This window comes from Mustela putorius, unplaced genomic scaffold, assembly GCF_011764305.1.
Source record: "Mustela putorius furo isolate JIRA1106 unplaced genomic scaffold, ASM1176430v1.1 tig00001118_pilon_pilon_pilon, whole genome shotgun sequence".
Taxonomy (NCBI): domain Eukaryota; kingdom Metazoa; phylum Chordata; class Mammalia; order Carnivora; family Mustelidae; genus Mustela; species Mustela putorius.
This window is the reverse complement of record NW_025421577.1, coordinates 472,619-489,658: the sequence shown is the minus strand read 5'-3', so window position 1 is coordinate 489,658 and position 17,040 is coordinate 472,619. Positions and strand designations below refer to the sequence as shown.

The window sequence follows — 17,040 nt, the reverse complement described above, 5'->3', positions numbered from 1 at the left end:
GTCCTTGGCTCCCCTCGAAGGGCACTGGGCTTCAGGGCTGGGGTGGAGAGCCAGGTCCAGAAGGGACACTGTGGCGGCATCTAGCTCTGCAGGAATCTTGAAAAACTAGCAGACCAGAGCCCTTCCTCTTCTGGACAGAACTTCTGACTTGTCTAATGCCACTGGTATGACGCCAAGAACAACATGATGTCTTACGAAGCAAATCGTCTTTCCCCTCAAGTCCGGTCTATGCATCCTAATGGGATCTTTGTAAGGTGAACTTGGCATTCAAACAAATTCCCAGCTAGAAGGTTCACTTCTCATCTCTGGGGACAAAAAGTTAAGACGAAAGCGAGAGGCTCACAGACCTTTAAAGACACCTTCAGGAGAGACTTCACACACAGTCCAGAGAGACAAGGCAAATTTAAGGAAACTCCCTCCCACCCATCCTACCAAATCCATTCCCCTGAGGCTGGTGCTCATTTACTTCTTCCATTGACTTTAAATTAAGGCAATGGTTATTTACCAGGTGCTTTTCTTTTCCTCTTAAATAATACTAACTTCTCAGGTCCTAAATGTTATTGCTTCTGCTACTGAACAAAGGACGCACTCTGTGGTCCTGAGCTGAGGGTTTGTGCAGAGGGTAAAGCCTGTCCAGCTTACAAGCAGCTTTCCATGTGCACAGAACCCTTCATGTGACTGAGCCGCTGTTAGTTTCTTAAGCTCCTTGGTATAACACCCCCCACCCCCTGAAACAAAACATACCAACAACTCAAGCAGCCTTGAATACAAAGTGAAAAGGCTATGGCTCTTCAAAATGCAAATATCATGGAGAATAAAGACTTCAAGGATTAAAAACCACCAATAAAATCTTAAAAAAAAAAAAAATGGGTGCCTGGGTGGCTCAGTGGGTTAAGCCTCTGCCTTCGGCTCAGGTCATGATCCCAGGGTCCTGGGATCGAGCCCATCAGGCTCTCTGCTCAGCAGGGAGCCTGCTTCCCCCTTTCTCTCTGCCTGCCTCTCTGCCTACTTGTGATCTCTCTCTGTCAAATAAATACATAAAATCTTTAAAAAAAAAAAAAAAGAATAAAAGCCACCACCTGGGGTCCTTCTATGGACCCATGATGGAGACCACAACCCTCCCTTCCCCATCATTGCCTTTAGGGGGTACATCCATTTCTCATTTCTCTAATTCATACAAAGTTTACACAGAGAGTTCTAAAAATAGCTGCTCTCAAGGAGTGAAGGTTTGTGGAACTGGGCATACTGGGTTTTCCGCACTTGGCAAGCCGCACGAGCACTGATTTATTTTTTTATTATTTTATTATTTTGTAAAAAAACAAGGAAGGAATACATTGAGATGAACACAGATTTAAGTTTTGTATGTGGTGGCTCTTTGGATGGTGTGAAGAACGGACACCGGATATTCCAGGAAGATACCACAAAACTACTCCTTAAATTTTACGGACAACACTTAAAGCCATTCCGAACTATTCACTGGTTATAGAGCATTAAATAGCTTGAGTTTAGTTTATCCCTTACTTTAATTGCAGCTGCTAACAAGCAGTCACACCCCCAACATTCAAGAAGCATGCTCTTGTAAAGACCACAAATCTGGGGTACAAATTGGATTATGAAGATCACAAATGATTAAGGGTTTATTTACCAAGGCTAATATTTACCAAGACTAAAAAACGAATAGGATAGTCTTAAAAGAGGCCGTATCTGTTAGTCCATGAGTTTGCTCTACCCAAAAGTGAGCAACGTGGAAGTCTGAAAATCTAACATAGGAAAGTAAATGTTTGTGTTTCTAAAAATTATTCTGGGACAGTTATCCTTATGTGATTTCAGGCTCCGAAACTTCTGCAGGTATATCTGTGATTACAATGACAGGGAAGGGAGTTGGGAATGAAATCGGTACTTATCCAAAGGGGGCAAGGGTCTCGAAAAAAGGCTTCGAGAAACTGCAGGGAGGTGTCTCCCCGGATGTGGGTCAGAGCCAGAGGGTGTACCCGCGACAAGTGGGCCCTGAGAACGCCCCCTGGGGCTTACACCAGCCTGGACTCTATCCATGCTGTTCCCTCCCATAAAACAGAGAGCATGCAAAAGAAACTGCACATATCAGATGACACAGAAAAAGCAGGGCTGTGGTATGCCCTCCTGGGAGGTAAGGCAGGCATTTCTGTTTGGTGTGTGGATGTTCTGTACCCCGACCTGGGAGAGGCAGCCTTTCCAAGCTGGACCCCAGCCCTCCATGCTCATTTCTAACCCTCTTGGAAGCAAGCTGCCTGGGGTGGGGCTGGGGTGTGCTGGTGGATGGGAGGGCCCGGGGAATTCTAGCCCATCCAGAGAAGCAAAGCTGACGTCTGTCTGTTGAGCTGCTTGGAAATACAGAGGCCTCCAGCTTGGTTCTTCCTAAACTGAGTACAGGCCAGCCTTGCCCTGCCTAGAAATGCTCTGGGGAAGCTCTCCAGGGGAATCCTTGCACTGTATCCATGGTCCGGGGGCTTGTCAGGTAAAGCCAGGCAGCCACATGGGAGCAACAGCGCCTGTGGACAGCAGACAGCACCTACTTGAGCTCCTGTGCGATGGCTGCTATCTGCTCCACCCGGTCCTGGTGGGCGGCCAGGTCGCTCTCGAAGGCCTCATGTTTCCGCAGCAGGGCCCGGACCTCGGTGAGAGACGCTGACTCATAGTCCTTCTGCAGCAAGATCTGCTCTTTGCCTGCAAGGGTTGCAGAAGGGAGTATGAATATTCTGATGTCCCACATCAGCTTCCTGGCACCTGCAAAGTTCTTGCTGATGCTTCTGATTCCCAAGAACCAAGAGAAGGGGAAAAGACACAGTGGCACAGGTGTCAAGGGTTTCCAGGCTCTAACTATGCTAACATTGCCCAAGTCCCTCTGTGTTCTAAAAGCTCGTGTCTACACATGGCCGGGGGGAGGGGAGAAGTACATTGAGTCCAGGCTAAATAACAGATTTGCACTCCTCATAATCCCAAGTAATAAGTACCTGATTTTCCAGTGTGATGCTTAGTTAAGTTAGTAATTATTAGTTCACAAGAATTACCTGGGATAGTTAGACAAGACACTTGGACTCTCCTAGGCTGCCCTCAGTTCAACCTTGACTCCAAATATCTTTTTTCTGGAAAGTATTTTCTGTGGTTAAATATAGCCTGTGGTTTCTTTCCTGACCATACTAGAAGTTTCTCTCTCTGAACCTCCACCTATTTCCCCACAAATATTTCTGAATCAAGCAACTGCTGTGATTATAAATGGACTCACATTTCTTCCTGGTTGATGACCTTTCAGAATTTAATTTTATGAAGCTGGAAATGGAAAGCAAGTGTTCGTACATTTAACAACAACACAGAGCACTTCCTTTGTGCCAGATATGGATTTAAGTGCTTTATACTGTGAACTCATTACATCCTCATGCAAAGCCTATGTGAGAGGTGTTCCTGGTGTTCCCCTTTGAAGAGGACACTGGGGCACTGACACATGAGGAGCTCATACAAAATTCTTAGCTGGGAAGTGTCAGAGTTGGGCCTCCAACCTGCGTGGCTGCAGACCCGTGCCTCTTGCCCTCTCACTGGACAACATCGACGATCAAACACCACCAAAGCAAAAAGGAACCAAAGGATGAGGGGAACCTCCCTGACCTTCCTCAAAACAGATGATGTGGTGGGGAGAATGTTATGTTCCTCTACCTCAGCAAAGAGCAGGCAGGCAAAAAATAAAAAATAAAAATATAGATACAGGATCATAGTATCATAGCTTTGGAAAGAGATATGTTTGCATATCTGAGAGAAATAGATAAACCTGAGTGAAATAAGGCGGCTAAGACTGTAGAAAACGATCCCTTGCATTCCTCCTTCTAAGCAGATTTTCTACATGGGAAATTCTGTTGCTTCGTGGCGTTTAACATTAAACATTCTAGTGGCAGAACCTAGCCTCTGGGCCTGGGCTGTCTGACCGACAGGGAATAAACAGATACTTGCGGATCGAAGGGAACAAGAGTGGGGAAAGACAGGGGGAGGCCAGGACTTATGTAAGTAAGTGTGGGAAGAATGCGTTTCGGGTGCCGTTTTGTGAAAAAGCACATTATCTGCTCCACTAGAAAAGAAGTCTCCCCACCCACCTCCTGAAGACATTTAGGACTGGGACTGCAGGACGTGGAGAGGGGCGGGGACACCTGTGCCCACAGGTTCACTGATGGGGGCGTGTGGAGGCTGCACACTGTGGCTCTGTCCACGGCTCAGCCTTGATGTTCTCGGAACCCAACCCCAGGCCAGCACACTTGCCGTAAGCCCACGTTTCGTGCGTGGACGCCTTCTGCCTGAACTTCTCCGCCAGGTGCTCCACACGCTCCAGCCTCCGAATCTCATTCAGCAGCCACTCCTCGTAGCCCTTCTCTGCCTGCTCCAGCCTCTGCCAGGCGCCGGCAATGTCCTGGGGGCGTTCAAGCACACGCAAAAGCAGGTTTGTTACCTCCGGCCTCCCGCTTTTCTAAAAATCCCCTTTGCCAGGAGTCTGACAGGTTTTCTTTTGTGTTTTCATCTCCTTGCTTTCCCCTCACCCTGCCCCCAAATAACCACTCCACTGTTTTGGCTCTGGAAGGTCTTAGCAGGGAGGACATTAGGGGAAGGAAGGGAAAACTGAATGGGAAGAAATCAGAGGGGGAGACAAACCATGAGAGACTATGGAAATGTGGGAAACAATCTGAGGGTTTCAGAGGGGAGGGGGATGGGGGGACAGGGTAGCCCAGCGATGGGTATTAAGGAGGCACATTTTGCATGGAGCACTGGGTGTTCTATGCAAACAATGAATCATGGAGCATTCCATCGAAAGCTAACAATGTACTGTATGGTGACTAACATAACATAATTAAAAAAAAAAAAAACAGGAAAAAATAATATTAAATCTGCTCTCCATATACCCTAATACATTTCTTTAAAAAAGAAAAGAAAGGTCTTACTTATTGCCAGGGCCTTTTTAAAACTAATATGGTTTTTCTCATCAGTCAATAAATGCCTGATACTTCTCCAGATGTGCACAAAGGCTTAGAGGCTTTAATTTTTTAAAGATGACACCTCTAAGTGACTCAATTCAAATCAACCATCCAACCAGCCTGCCATCAACAACCAATTCCTGGATGACAGCAAGAGACTTTTATAGATAGAAGAATAGATGATACCTTTAAGATTCCCTGCCCCTGAGAGCTTGCACGAATGGCGGGGGAGAAAAGAAACAAGGTCAGTTGACCTTGAAGAACACAGGGGTTAGGAGCGCCAACCTCCCACACAGATCAAAGTCAGTGTACAAACTTTGACTCCCCCAAAACTTAACTACTAACAGCCCACTGTTAACCAGAGGCCTCACCGGTAATGTAGACAGTTAACTAACACATATGCTGTATGTCCTATGTGTTATATACCGTATTCTTATTCTAAACAAAATGCGATCAAAAAAATCAAAAGGAAAATACGCTTATAGCACTGTCCTGTATTTACTGAAGAAAGTCCACATGTAAGTGGACCTGTGCAGGTCAAATTCGTGTTGTTTGAGGGTCAACTGTAATGAAACAAGGTCACCACAGACAGTGGTTGGCTGTGAGGTAAAGACAAAACGGGGTCAGGTGAGGCTAGGAGCCCCGCGGGGGGGTTCCTTCAGGTAGGTCACTTGGAGAAGACACATCTGAGCCAAGTTACCTCAGTGACACAAAAACCCAGTTACATGAGGAGGCGGGAGTGAGCGCTAAGGACTGAGGGGGGCTGGCCCCGTGGGTGGGGAGCAGGACCCCAGGCAGGTGAGGCCACGTGGGGGTGAGGACGCAGCAGCAGAGACCATCTGCAGGGGACGGAGGGGGTCAGATCACACGGGATCCTCTAGGCCGGGTTCATGAATCTGGATCTTAGTCTAAATACTCTGGAAAGTCATGAGAGGGTTTTGAGAAGGGGAGACACACTGGTTTTTGTTTTAAAAAGAGCCCAGCTTGGGGCGCCTGGGTGGCTCAGTGGGTTAAAGCCTCTGCCTTCGGCTCAGGTCATGATCTCAGGGTCCTGGGATCAAGCCCCACGTCGGGCTCTCTGCTCAGCAGGGAGCCTGCTTCCTACTCTCTCTCTCTGCTTGCCTCTCTGTCTACTTGTGCTCTCTGTCTGTCAAGTAAATAAATAAAATCTTTAAAAAAAAAAAAAAAGAGCCCAGCTACTGCTGTGGAGAGAGGGAACTTTAGGGGCCAGGGAGGGGGACATGGTGGGGCCCAAGGGAAGAGGGAGAGAAGGAGGGAGGAAAGGAGGGAGAGAGAGGGGGTGGCTCAGCAGAGAGCGACGCGTGCAGGTAGACAGCAGGGCTCAGAGTGAAGACAGAAGCTGGATGCAGAGCCACCAGGACCGCTGAGGCACCGCAGGCAAGAAGGTGATGGAAAGGAAGAATGTGGATACTACCTGGGCTTGGGGCGTCCATAACTTGGGCGTGGCAATGCCATTTGCTAAGACAAGCATGCCACAGCGGGGCTCAGGGACAGGTAGGGTCTGAAAGGCTCCGAGACGTCCCTGAGGCTACGCGAACCTGGGACTCGGGCAGAAGTCGGAGCTGGAGACGCAGGGCTGGGGAGGCACTGGCCTGGGGGAGATCCCCTGGGAGTACGGGGTGCAGAAGAGGGTCGGCACCACACTTGGGAGAGGTCCTCCAACACACTGGGGTGGGGGTGGGCAGCAGAGGGAAGGAGTCCGTGGGGTCGCAAGAAAACGGCATGGTCGAGAGTAGAAAGAGTTTCTAGCAAACAGCATCGTTAACGGGGTTCAAGCAGCAGAGAATATGGAAATGAAAGTGACAGCCAAAATGCCACCACACACACACCCCTCCCCCAGAGCCAAACAGGAACGGTCTCCAGAGGGGACAAGCCAGGCCGCAGGGTGAAGAGTACAAGGAATAAAGGAGCAGTGAGCAGCTGGCAAGGGCTGCCACTGGGACTCCTTTTGGATGTTCCGCTGCGAAGGGCAGCCGAGGGCCAGGACCACACACTGCAAGCAGGCAGACAAGGTGGCAAGGTTTGCACAAGTGAGCCTGGAGAGAAGGGGAGCCTGCCTTGCGGGGAGGGAGACCCCTGTCACACCAGGCCCTGCACAGGTGACTGGTAAGAGAGGGCACATGATGACAGTTGCGGGAGGGCAGAGGAGGCGGTAAGGGCCACTCGTGGCAGGGCACCACACCAGGAGCAGCTGGTGGGGAGAAAACATCCCAACTGATGTGCTAACGGGGCCCTCATCCTATCCATGCGCTGGAAGGAGCTGGAGAAGTCAGTGTGGCCTTCTGGGCGGCCCGTCAGGGAAGAGGCTTTGGAAACCGTCGGGCCTGGGGGCGGGCACTCACCGACACCATCTTGCCCTCGGAGGGCATGAAGGCGGGCCGGTTGCTGATCCGCAGCTTGGTCTGCAGCGTGTTGAAGTTGATCTCCAGCTGGCACTTCTCCTGCACCTTGGGTGGCTTGTGCTTGCGCCGATAGTCCCGGAAGTCCTCCAGCTTCTTCTGCATGGCCTGCATGGTCTTCTCCGGGGTCCGGTTCTCCAGCCAGGGGATCGTGCGGCGGATCCACTCCAACAGCTGCCCCCAAAAGACATAAATGCCGCTGAAGAGGCCAGCAACCCGTCCCCCCACCCCCAGGTGAAAAACAGAAGCACCCGACAGTTGGAATGGATGCCACCTAATATTCCTAAGATGACAGAGTATGAATAGAATACTCTGGACTGAGGGAAGAGGATAAAAAGGCATCTCTATGCACATGTGCTGGGGCATGAATGAAAATTTCCGTGTCCCCTGGACCCCACCCCACGGCCACTGGTGAGCACCCCCACGGTCCCACACACAGGTCGAAAACTGAAAGGCAGCACGAGTCATGTTCCACAAGAATGTGACAGTTACAGGAAACTCGGGGACCAGACATTAGCAAACAAATGCCGGATGGAGCTTTCAGATGAAAAACAAAAACCTGACATGAGATGGAAACTCAGCAAAGAATCGGGTTTAACTGAAAATGTAATTATATTTCAAATAAGCTCAAATCTCATGAGTCTACTGACCGGGAAGCTGTATTGCAAATCTGGGACTGACTCAATGCCAAAGTATATTTGAATTTATCATCTAGCTTTTGAGGAAATCCACGTGACAGAATTGAAAACAGTAGTGAATTCCTAAGAATGTAGTATATATGCTCCCTTGTCTCAAATCATGGTCACGTTGAAAAGCCACTAAAAATGGACACTCATGATTACTTGGAAAATTAGAGCACTTAAGAATAAAAATTCACTACAATGGTGATATGCCCAGAGTTGAAGGGTTTGAGGAGGATAAATGAAGGACCAGGGAAGAAAAGGAAGGACAGAAGTACTAGGCGTCTGTCCTTTGGTCCTGGTTGTGCTTCTATCCTGATGTTGGTCCCTGGGTTAAACTATGCTGCCAAATTGAATTTTCCCACAGCAGGGGTATGAAAACATAAACTCAAATATCATCAGATTGGATTACTAATAACCAGTCCTTTGGAAGATTTATTCCAAGTATCCTGACGCTTTTCCCAGGACAGACCAAATATCAGCTGAACCGAGTCAGAGCAAAGACCATTTGGTCACTGACATGTGTCACTGAAATTGAATTCAGCCCAGAGAGGGTGTGGCTGTGCCCTTCACTCAGCCCAGCCCTTGTACTGGGGAAGCAACACAGCAGCAGTGACGAGACTGCTTGGTTGCTTTTTAGGCTCTAATCAGAACAAAAAGAAGAGCAACGTGAAAAGCGCTCTTTTAACCAAGAATCTGGCTGAAGAGCTGAGGAAGGCATCATGGACATTTGTGCTCAAACGCGTTGGACAGGGAGCTCTGTCTTCCCCACATTTCCCTCTAGACATTCATAAGACACGCACTCAAGACTGAGTCGTGTCTCCCAATGGGCTGGACCAGTTCCCAGGACGCTTAGCTGCAGCATGGAGCAGGGCTTCTGAGGAATGGAGGGCACACGCTAGGTGAGGTCAGTAACCAATGAAGCAGGAGAAAAAAAAAAAAGTAATGCAGTGTCCCCTGGGGGCGCCTGACCCTGGAGGTGCAGAGCTGAGTGCGGAATCACATCCCACGTCTGCCAACATGCAAACTACCTCTACGCTTTGGGGCGGTTGGGGAGCCCATCACGATGACTTTTGTGCCAATCAGTATGTCGCTACGAGACAGGCAAGCTCTGAGATCAACTGTGTTTTCCCACTTTGATTCTGTCCGAGATGAAAAATGCAAAGAAAGAAAACACTGACAGCCAGTGTGTCCCCCTCCGTGCCTCTCCCTCTGGGTGGGAATGGACAGGACTGCCGGGCACCCACTTCCTTTACCTCACTCGCTAGCCTCTCATATTCTTCCATCAGCCTCTCATTCTCTTGATTCACAGCAAGAACCTTACATATCCTGTTAGCCGCTGTCTCAGCCTGTAAAACACAATAGGTGAACAGGACAGCTCTGTGGACAGGGACGCGCATGCACAAAATGGAACGTGGTGGGGCAGGAGAGGAAACGAGGAGATGGCGTGCTGATTCAAGGTTAGGGTGGAGGAAGACTGAGGGTATGGCTGTTGAACACTAGGAGTCATTTCACACCTTTTTTACACAGACTTACACGGCAGGCTGAATGTACTGTGGGGAATAATGGGGAGATACCATTAGTCTAAAACACAAGCTTCGTAAAACATCAAGCAAGTTAGTGACAGAAATAAACAGGTCAAGGAAGCCAAAATCCCCCGTCCCTGAATGTCCACCTGAGCATTCTACTGACCTTGTGACTACGGGGTCCGAACTCTCTAGAGAACTTTGGAAATCAAAGCAAAAAACAAAAACAAAAACAAAAACAAAACAACAAACAAAAACAAACGAACCAAAAAACTGGGTCCTGAATATATCTTGTCACTGCACCGAGTTCGCTGAAGCCCTCTTGTCTTGAAATGAATACACAGAACTTGCTGGAAGGGATCCTTCCACAGAGCTAAACTTGCTTTAAGATTTGTGTGACCTCCATGAGAAGTCACAGAGGTATATAGAATTCTCAGCCGTCATTTCGTGGAGGGGAACTTGGGCCAGAAGTGGCAAAGTGCCCTGAACCACGACCCCATGATGAATTAAGAAGAGCAAACAGCTCCTCCTGGCCCCCAGCCCGTCTCAAAGCCTGGCCTCTAAAGCCCCAATTGCAGTTAGTGTCATTTGCTGGTGACAGGCATAGAGGAATCACAGAAATGACACATCCTGTGTCTTCTCCCCACCCCTGCCAGTCCATCTGTTTTCTCCAAGTAGATTATGTGAAGGGGCAAGAGACAGTTGAGTAAGGAGAAAGCTGAGGGCCATTTGCCCACAACGTGTGTCTTAAGAAATGTGAATTTTTCTGAGGTTTTAACATCATTATCCTTTCACTGTTTCCATTAAATTAAGATTAGTTTTGAAAGATGTTAGAACAAATCACTGAATGGTGAAGGCAGTTTCTAGGCAGAGTAGAACAAGGGGCCCTGAGAAGGCGCTCATCTGTCCTTGCCCAACCTCCCTGTCACTGTTCAATGACCGTGGTGCCATTTTCCGGGCATTTTTTTCCTAAAGCACCAGTGCTTCCCACAATTAACTAATGAAATCAAAGCAGTATCTTAGAAGGAAGGAAGGATTTAAACAGCAACAACAACAACACTTCAGGAACTGTCTAAAGTTAAAGTTGTTAAGAAACACGAAGGAGTCACAGTTTGGAACTGGGCGTATTAGGTCATCACAACACACTCAGGAAGATTCCGAGGTAAGATGTGAAGCGCACGGACACACACCCAGAAACGCACACGCACACACACGCACACACAGCTAAAACCGGTGCCCCGGGCGGCACGGGCTGAGTACCTGCTCCGCGCCCGCAAACGCGTGGTAGAAGCAGGAAACGTAAGTCATGATAGCTCTTTCATCGGGTTTGGGAGTGTTCACAATGTCTGAAGGGAGGGAAGAAATAACACAGAAAACAAACACACATACAGATGAAGAGCAGAAACCAGGGGGAACAGAGGGAAGAACAGACCGCTCTCCACCGATCCGTTTTCTGGGTGTGTCTGGGGCCCCCGGTCCTAAAGCTCGGGAGGGCTCTTGGGCCCAGGCGTGGTTTGTGAACACAAGGGCTTGAATGACTTGAGCCAACAGGTTCTCTCGTTTGGTTTCTGTTTTTTTTTTTTTTTTTAATAATTGGTCTGAGGGCTTTCTGCATCCCCCACCCCATGATGAGCTTCTAAAAGTGCGGTCAACGCACAAATACAGGGACTGCATGCTATGTATCCGGGCTCGTTATCACGTCCTAATGACTCGTGAGGCCCACGTCCACTCGTCTGTTGACTACATCAGGCCACCTGCCACCGGTGCTCTGGGCCACCCATGTCACCTTGCAAGATGCTGGGAACGCTGGCAGAGCCCCAGGGCCCCCTCTCTCCTGCCCCTTCCCCACCCCACCTTCCTAACTGTCAGCTCCGTGGCTTGGCTCCTGGGGGGCGGGGGGGACAAGAGTCACTGGAGAGGACGTGCTTTTTAACCCATTCTGTGCCTACTTACCTTGCCATTTACAGAAATCACCAAGGTAACAAAACCTCTAAAGAGAAGGACAGACACGGCTTGTACTTATTGTGACTCTTGCTACGGTCTGTAGTAGCTGCCGAAACCACCAACAGGAAGAGAAAACAGGACCGTGTGAACACGCAACCTTTCTCCTTCCACCTTGGCGACAACACTGTTTGCTGAATTGCTTTTTAACTTTAAACTCAGTTCGGTCACTGGATAAAACACAGTTAAAAAGAGACCTTGTACTTCCCTAAGGGCAAAACCTAGCCATCGGGTTTTCAGAGGGCATGCCCAGAAAGGATGTGGGGGTTGTGTCACGTCATGGAATCTTCTGGAAAACAAACATGAACGGCATACTACTGCATGGACAGAAAGTAAGATTCAAAGAAAACTAGACTAAAAAAGACAAATGACTGCCTCCTCAGAACCAGACAGGTCTCCTTACTCAGAGGAGAGGGGGAAAGAGAAAAACAATTGGAAAAAAAAATTAAGACACAGAAGGTGAAGGGTGAGTGGTGATTCATGTTTTACATCCTCACCTTCTGTGCACCAGCAAAAGCATGATAGTAACAGGAAACATAAGTCATTATGGCTCTCTCATCAGGTCTGGCAGTATATACTAAATCTGTGTGGAGAAAAGAAGGTTAACTGCCCGGATGTTCTAGCACTCGCAGGCTTCGGCCAAGTGCTGCCTTGGAGAAGTCAAAGCAATGAATCTCCCCACCCCGCACCCCTCCCACACTCAGGCGATTAAAACTTTGGCTCCAGTCAAAGAAGTCAGACCTACAAAGTCACTACTCTCTGTGTCCTTCTGAGAACTGCCAAAGAGAAGGAGATGGTAGCGGAGAAGGTCCCTAAACGGGCAAGGAGGTCATATCCACGTCCAGAATCAGAGCTCCGGAAGCCCACGGGATGCACACGACAGGACATTCCCTGGGACTTTCTCCCGCTGCACACACAGAGGGGGTCAACAGAGATAACCTTCTGTGAGTCCACACCGAACCTACACACCCAGGAACTTAAGCCTGGTGCTCACCTCAAGGAAAGGTTTGTGGAGGAAAACAGAGAAACAACGTTCAGAATCTTTTAAAAGCACAGCAGACGGTTAAGAGGGGGACAACTTTCTTCAGTGTTTACTACAGATAACAGTTCACAGGAGAGTGGTCCAAGGAGCCAGTCAAAAATCCCCACTGAGGGTTCAGGCCCCAACACAATGACAGCAGGCGGGAAGGCAAGGTTGCGCCAGAAGGACAAGCGTTCTGACAGGAGGCAGCCAGCTCGCGATGTGGCCGAAGTAAGGTCATGCTAACACAACGCTGCGGTGGTGATTAAGTCCCAAGGGCAGGGGAAGCGAGGATAAAGAGGGTCACACGTGGGGGGACCTGCTGGGTAGTCCTGTCACAGTAAGCCCCACACCCAAGTCCGTCAAGTTCATGACTGCCAGAAAATTCCTGTGAGAAATTACACAGAAATTAATATAGTATGTAAGCATTTTTCTGAACCATTTAAAAGGAATTAGACAAAAAAGGCACAAGGGAGGAGAAAATGAAGGAGTACCAGCACATCTCAACAGCCTGGAAGGAGTCACAGGATGGACACATGCCCAGAGCAGGACTCAGAGGCTAAGGAAAAAAATCAACTAAGACGCATGTCAGCAGGCCAGAGGAATAATGATGGTGACCCTGAACTCACCCTCAACCGCAGTGTATTAGGGAGGTATTAATTTACTAAATGTCTGTCTTCTCCTCTCTTTAGTATCCTAGCTATTAATTCGAGTGGATAAACTCTAGGTAGTTATTTACTCTATGGAAAGTTAAAAGAAGATGCCACACAAATGTAAACTTAGTTTAGAGAGGACAGACAGACATAAAGGAAAAGGAACTATTTATTCTATGCTGCTCTTCCATTTTTTCTTTAAAGATTTTATTCATTTATTTGACAGAGAGAGATCACAAGCAGGCAGAGAGGCAGACAGAGAGAGGAGGAAGCAGACTCCTTGCTGAGCATAGAGCCCGATGTGGGGCTCGATCCCAGGACCCTGGGATCATGACCTGAGCTGATGGCAGAGGCTTAACCCACTGAGCCACCCAGGCGCCCCAATTCCTCCATTATTTTATTGACTCTCTCCCTTTATAGAGTTTTTGAAAACCATCAATCAATTCGGAGGAGTGTATTTAAGTGTTAATGCACAATAATGGTGTTTGTTAAAATGGTTAAATTAATGAATGGGTAAAATCAGAATCCTACTTTGAAGGTCCCTGTTATGAGCTTCACTGTATCCCTCAAAAGGATATGTTGGGGTCCTAACCGCCACCCTGGTACCGGTGACCATGACCTCATTCGCAAGAAGGCCTTTGTAGACAGAATCAAGTTAAAAGGTCCTGCTGAGAGAGGAAGGATCCTTCATCTAACATCACTGATGTCCTTACAAGAAAAAAAGAAAGAGATGTAGAGACAGAGAGGGGGAGAGCAAGGCCACCCAAAGCCAAGGAACACATGGGGCTTTCTGAAGCTGGAAGAGACAAGGAAGGAACCTCCTCTACGGGCTCTGAATGAAGCATGGCCCTGCCAACAGCTTGGTTTCAGACTTACAGCCTCCAGAATCATTCGAGAATAAATTCCTGTGTCTTCAAGCCAATGAGTTTATGATAATTTATAATACAATCACCAGCAATAAGGAGGAACAGAAGACTGACAATGGGCGATAATCAAGTTCTTTGCTTTTCCCCAGTAATCCCAATTAGGGGAAGAAATGGACCGTGAGGGAATCATAGTATTAACCACAAATGCAGTAACCTAAGTTCCTTGACGGCAGGACCCTGCCTGGTACATCTCATTCCCTCCCAAGGTACCTAGCCAAGGGTCTCGCCCGCGGCAGGCACTCAGTCTATGTCTGCTGAGTGGTAAGTGACTCACGAACAAGCGAAATGAACGGATGGTCTCCACTATCTGTGCTTTCTACAGCGGTGTGCCACAGAGCGACCCACACGAGTCTGTCTCATAGAGAGGGCACACAAGTTATTTGAAACCAGTCCCCAGCATGAGGGTTGCCCCGCAGCAAAATGCTTAGATGTTCCCGCAGATCTAACTAAACTAAATTTAATTCAGACCCAAAATGAAACATGGAAGTTTGAGAGGTATGCGGACGGCTGAACGCTCCGTATTCTCTGTTTCGATTCTCTACCTTCTGGTTGGAAGGAAGGATGTTTTCCCTTGTGGAGTCCTGAGCACTTCCCAAGAAGATTTATTTGCTAAGCTCGTCTCCATGTGGTAAGAAAAATAACAGTGTGTTGTTACAAAAATAAAAATAGTTTTTGTTTGCAGATCACAAACCCAAGTATTCCGTTTCTTTGCCAAAACTGAACTTTTTTACCGAATTCTCCTACTATAGTTTTGCTGGCAGGGTTTTGAGCAGGATTTTTTTTTTTTTAAAGATTTTATTTATTTATTTGACAGACAGAGATCACAAGTAGGCAGAGAGGCAGGTAGAGAGAGGGGGGGGGGAAGCAGGCTTCCTGCTGAGCAGAGAGCCCGATGTGGGACTCGATCCCAGGACCCTGGGATCATGACCTGAGCCAAAGGCAGAGGTTTTAATCTACTGAGCCACCCAGGTGCCCCTTGAGCAGGATTTTTAAAAAGAATTCATGAACATGCTACAAATGAAATGCTCTTCACACTCCTGTGGCCAATGACAGAAATGTCTTCAGATTCCTAAGTACGTCAGATGTAATCTGGCTATGAAGTCTTATAAATCCCTACTCACAGCCATGGCACGACTAGGCCACAGACTTTCTGCAAGTCAATAAAACACAACTTTCCTCTCACCTTCAGCATCCAGCATTTTAGGAATATCCAGGTGCTTCTCTGCAATTTCCATGGCCAGGTTGATATTTCCTATTGGGTCATCCTGCATGAAAAACGCACAACCAGTGTTTGAAAGTATCTTTCGAATAGGAGTTATGAATAATGTGTTTGACACACCTCATTTCTAGGAGGAGACCTTTCCATGCACATAACCATTACAGTGTAAGTAATTTCCCTTCTTATCTTTTTCCAATCATGTCAAATATTTAGAGAAATACCAAAAATGATATGAACCCCACACAGTGCATGCACACTTCAACTCACAAAATGTTTTAACAAAGCACATAATCATTCCAACAAAAGAAGCCCTATATCGTTAAAACTTTTTTCTTTTTTTTTTTTTTAAGATTTTATTTATTTATTTGACAGAGAGATCACAAGTAGGCAGAGAGGCAGGCAGAGAGAGAGAGAGAGAGAGAGGAGGAAGCAGTAAAGATGTCTGCATTTAAATCCTTCAGAAAAGGGTAAAGAGAATTTAAAAAGAAGGCTTCGAGTACTTGAACTTTTCTTTCCCCTCCGCCAGAAAAAGCCCATATATCTTCCCTTTTCATATTTACAATCTGGGAATGTAAAATCGCTAAGAAGCATAAATAAAAACCTTCAGGGTAATTCAAGCCAAATCGACAAATGTATCTTAATTTGGGCCAAAAGGGTGACTTGGCTTTGGGTCTTGTCCCAACCTATTTAGTATTAGTAATTAAAGTATTTTCCTGGCTGCCTTTCCCGTCTGCACCACGTGCCAGGCGAGCTGGGAGACTCAGCTGGCGGTAAGCTGCGTGTTTGTGTGAGTTCAGTGCTGACGTGCTCACTTTCAGGGTGACATGCTGAGGGACAGAAAGGATGTGGCATGCCAGGCCCCCAGAATGACCTTGTTAAGCTTTGAGTAGTCAATGAGGTCAGGCCGATGTCTGTGGATGAGCGCACAGAGTCCAAGGCCATCCTTCCAGCTGCACCATGGTCAGGAAGAACAGGAACACATGTTAATGCAGAGAAAGCAGCAGCTTACGTCTTGGACAGACGTAATCCTCCAAGTGGTCCCTCCTGTCCTTCTGTCACACCAACCCTTGCCCTGAGACTCCTCCCTATCTGCTGGCCCAGTCCCGGCTCTGGCATGGGAGAACCAGCGACACCCTCTTCTCACCCTGCCCTCCTCCCTGGTCAGCACCCTCCTGTCCCCATCCCTCCTCCCCATCTCCCACAAGGACCCTCCTGAAGGGTCTGCCCAGAAACCACACACAAGGACATCTACCCTTAAATGTCCAGGACATACATCCCCCTCAAGATCCTTAGTACACCTGAAAGTCACTATGAGCTCCCAGGGACTCCTCTGTCTTCATAAAGTCCTTCACATGTTTTCAAAAAGGCAAAGACACGGTAGCACCCGAGGGACTCAGCAAGGAGGAACCCGCACTCCTGGTCTGTCTCCCCAGAGACGCTCACGCAAACTGTTCTCTAGACAACCCCCGATTTTGAGCTTGCCAGAGGCGACTAGAAGTTCACTGAGGGCTGGGAGTGGGAGTTCTGCTTCCCAAAAGGTCAGGGGAAGAAAGAAACTTCAGGGGGCTACAGAGCTGAAGTGCTTGACCCAGTCTTGGGCAAAGGA

At 48.0% G+C, this 17,040-nt stretch overlaps 1 protein-coding gene across 1 annotated transcript in view; it reads right to left on the bottom strand.

Annotated features, from left to right (window-relative positions):
- Window positions 1-17,040, bottom strand: part of ACTN2 (actinin alpha 2) — a 63,453-nt gene that overhangs the window by 12,589 nt on the left and 33,824 nt on the right. Inside the window, exons 6-12 of the mRNA XM_004774788.3 lie at window positions 16,306-16,384; window positions 15,399-15,480; window positions 10,875-10,960; window positions 9,345-9,437; window positions 7,352-7,582; window positions 4,282-4,429; window positions 2,553-2,703 (exon numbers count right to left, since the gene is read on the bottom strand). Coding sequence (XP_004774845.1) covers window positions 2,553-2,703; window positions 4,282-4,429; window positions 7,352-7,582; window positions 9,345-9,437; window positions 10,875-10,960; window positions 15,399-15,480; window positions 16,306-16,384 — 870 coding nt within the window. The remainder of the gene's footprint in view (window positions 1-2,552; window positions 2,704-4,281; window positions 4,430-7,351; window positions 7,583-9,344; window positions 9,438-10,874; window positions 10,961-15,398; window positions 15,481-16,305; window positions 16,385-17,040) is intronic.